Genomic DNA, 2,780 nt, shown 5'->3' with positions numbered 1-2,780 from the left:
TACTTTGTTCTTGAATGGTCTTCAAGGGAACCACAGAGGGTCTTGGCGGTCACCCGGCAAGCCTTGCTGCAGGGTGCTACAACTGCCCGTGCACGAGTTCGGGATACTAGGGTACCCCTACTCTAGTACACCGACAAATTATACCTCCAGAGCCGGACGAGAATCACTCAGTTGATGTAATGTAATGAAATACGTCATGTTTGTATAAAATCCGGTCGTGTTTGTATGAATTTCATCCGGTTTGTTGGAAAAAAGATTAAAATCATGCAGCTATGGTTGGATGACAACCTCACATATCCATGTCTGCGGACTAGTCCCGCTTTATCCATGGAAGGATGTGGGAGGTGCCTTAACTGGAGATACTCTAACAAGTGAAAGGCACTACGCCCTTGCCAAAGCCAAGTTTTGCGTCACAAGGAGACCCACTCGCCAAAACTTTCCAAGGGTTTTGGTGTCACCAATGATGATGATTAGGTAAAAGCATAAGACTGTTCATGGGTGGCCACTGCAGTGTATGTGCACATCACGAATCACCCAATTGTTGAGCCGATCATGTGTCGTCCGTTATCCGTGGCATTCAGTAATCGACAAACAAAGCTTTAAGCGTGCATGCATCACATCATATATCCCTTTATTTCTGGGCACCAAGTGTTCAACTCATCACAAGCAAAAAGCTTGAAGTGCTCCGCCGCCGTTGAGCCTCTCTCTTTTCTCTTTTCCCTCCCTGTTTTTCCCTCACACGAGCCGTCCTGTCACACGGCAATGCTGCTTTACCGGCGGACCCGGACGCCGCTAGTAAACAAGTGCGTACGTGTGGCAAAGAGAAAAATAATGGGGTAGTACTAGAAATTATTCGACAGAGAGGGACATATATCTCTTTCAGCTGATTCGGGCGCATCGATTGAGCGGTCGTCGTTGGGACAAAATGGGGCAGGCGTAGGCAGGAAGGCAGGTTGATACACCTCACGGATTCTCATGTTTCGTCGGCCGTTGTGGCTGCTGGCTACGAGGATAGCGATCTTAGAGCATCTCCAGCCATTGAGCCCCCCCCCCCAGGTGGCATTTTTTTGCCACCTGGGGGGGCTGTCGGCGAAGATTTTGGCCCAGGGATGAAAATTTTCCCAGCCGTTTCCACCCCCAAGCCCCACCTTGATGCGGCCGATGGCATGGGTGATCTTGCGGGTGATGAATTTCTCGCCGCGGCGGGGGGACTCGTGGTTGAAGAGCACGCCGTTGCAAGCGAAGAGGCCGCATAGTTGACGGTGTACCAGTGCGTGACGACCTTGGCAGCCGTGTAGGGTGACCCGCGGGTAGAAGGGCGTGGCCTCGCTCTGCGACGGCGGCGTGGACCCGAACATCTCCGAGGAGCCCGCGCATGGGATTGGTCTTGGCAGAGAGGCGGACGGCCTCGAGCAGGCGGAGCGCGCCGATTGAGAATGTGCTCCACCCGGCCGCGTACACAGCGTAGAGCGGGAACACCGACACCACCACGGACGACCCGGACCCAACGTTGATGATGGCGACCCTCCCCTTGCCCGCCATCGCTGGCACGATGGCGCGCGAGATCCGCGTGGCCGCCTCCATGTTCACCCGCACCACGACCTCCCACACCGGGGTCTCCACCTCGTGGAAGTAGGTCGCGCAAGGGTATGTCGCACCGGCGTTGTTCACCAAGAGGCCCATGTCGAGCCCCTTCACGGCCGCCGCCACCCTCGCCGCGCCCAGCGAAAGCTCTGTCGCATTGCCGGCAAGGTCGAACACCACGCTCTTGGACGGAGCCGCATCCTTGGCCTTCTCGCTGATGCGGGATAGCTTGGCAGGGTTCCGGCCGACGAGGACGAGGTGGAGCCCCATGCGCGCGAGCTCGAGCGCCAGCGTGCGACCGATGCCGTCGGTGGCACCGATGACCACCGACCACGCGTCGTAGCGCAGGCCCAGGTCCTTCCCCCACCGTAGGAACGCATGATACATCCACGCGAGGAAGGTCGCGGTGGATACAACGACGGCGTGGAGGCCGAGGGCCAGGAAGACGAGAAACCATAGCGGTGGCGGCGGCGGCGAGCCTGCCCTGTCGGCCGTCGAGACAATCTCTTCCAACTCAGGCATGGACTCGGGTAGCTCGTGAGCAGATCGAAGCACAAGAAAGGAACAAAGATGCAGTGGGACTGTCTCATGGGAGGAGAGAGGGAGGTGGGTGGTCCAGCAGCGATAAAAAGAAGCCACCGGCATGCCCAGCTGCCCCCCCCCCCCAGGCGGCTGGGTTCGGGGTGGGACTGCCTGCGTCATTTTTCTTCAAATCTGGCGAAAAGGGATGCTTTGGGGGCGTGAGTGGGAGGAATATTTGCTGCCGGTGCTAAGAAAGTGGCCTGGGGGGCTTTCCTAGGGGCGTGGGTAAAGATTCTCTTAAGTAGGAGCTGATAAACATTCGTGGCTTCGTCTTCGGCGTCCTCTTCTTACACTTTTATGCATCTCTGGGATATCCTAAATCGAACTCGCTCTCTGCTCGGCAGGCATAGAGATGACGTGATGCTATTGCTCTATTGGGGCTCAGCTTAGTCTATAGCTATCAGAAAATTAGATATGTGGCAGCATCCTCCCCTATCCTATTACATGGGCTGGACCTATCCTATTACATGATCCGGATTACGAGCTGCTCCTGTGCTTGGGACTAGGCGGCGGCTTCAGCCGAGGCTTGGCTTCATCTTCTTCCTCCCCTTTCTGTAATCCCTCCCTCTTCATCCTGTAGCTTGAGTTTGTAACTAAATTCATGGCGATCGAGT

The 2,780-nt window shown here is 56.2% G+C and overlaps 1 protein-coding gene across 1 annotated transcript; it reads right to left on the bottom strand.

Annotated features, from left to right (window-relative positions):
* Positions 1 to 470: 470 nt before the first annotated feature.
* LOC123139290 (very-long-chain 3-oxoacyl-CoA reductase 1-like) lies at positions 471 to 2,106 on the bottom strand. Its single transcript, XM_044559089.1, has 2 exons — positions 1,269 to 2,106; positions 471 to 505 (listed from the first exon to the last, which is right to left on the bottom strand). The coding sequence occupies exons 1-2, from the start codon at positions 2,104 to 2,106 to the stop codon at positions 471 to 473; spliced, it is 873 nt and encodes a 290-aa protein (XP_044415024.1).
* Positions 2,107 to 2,780: the final 674 nt, after the last annotated feature.

Source organism: Triticum aestivum, chromosome 6B, assembly GCF_018294505.1.
Source record: "Triticum aestivum cultivar Chinese Spring chromosome 6B, IWGSC CS RefSeq v2.1, whole genome shotgun sequence".
NCBI lineage: Eukaryota > Viridiplantae > Streptophyta > Magnoliopsida > Poales > Poaceae > Triticum > Triticum aestivum.
The sequence above is the reverse complement of the archived record's forward strand: the minus strand, read 5'-3'. Positions and strand labels throughout refer to the sequence as shown.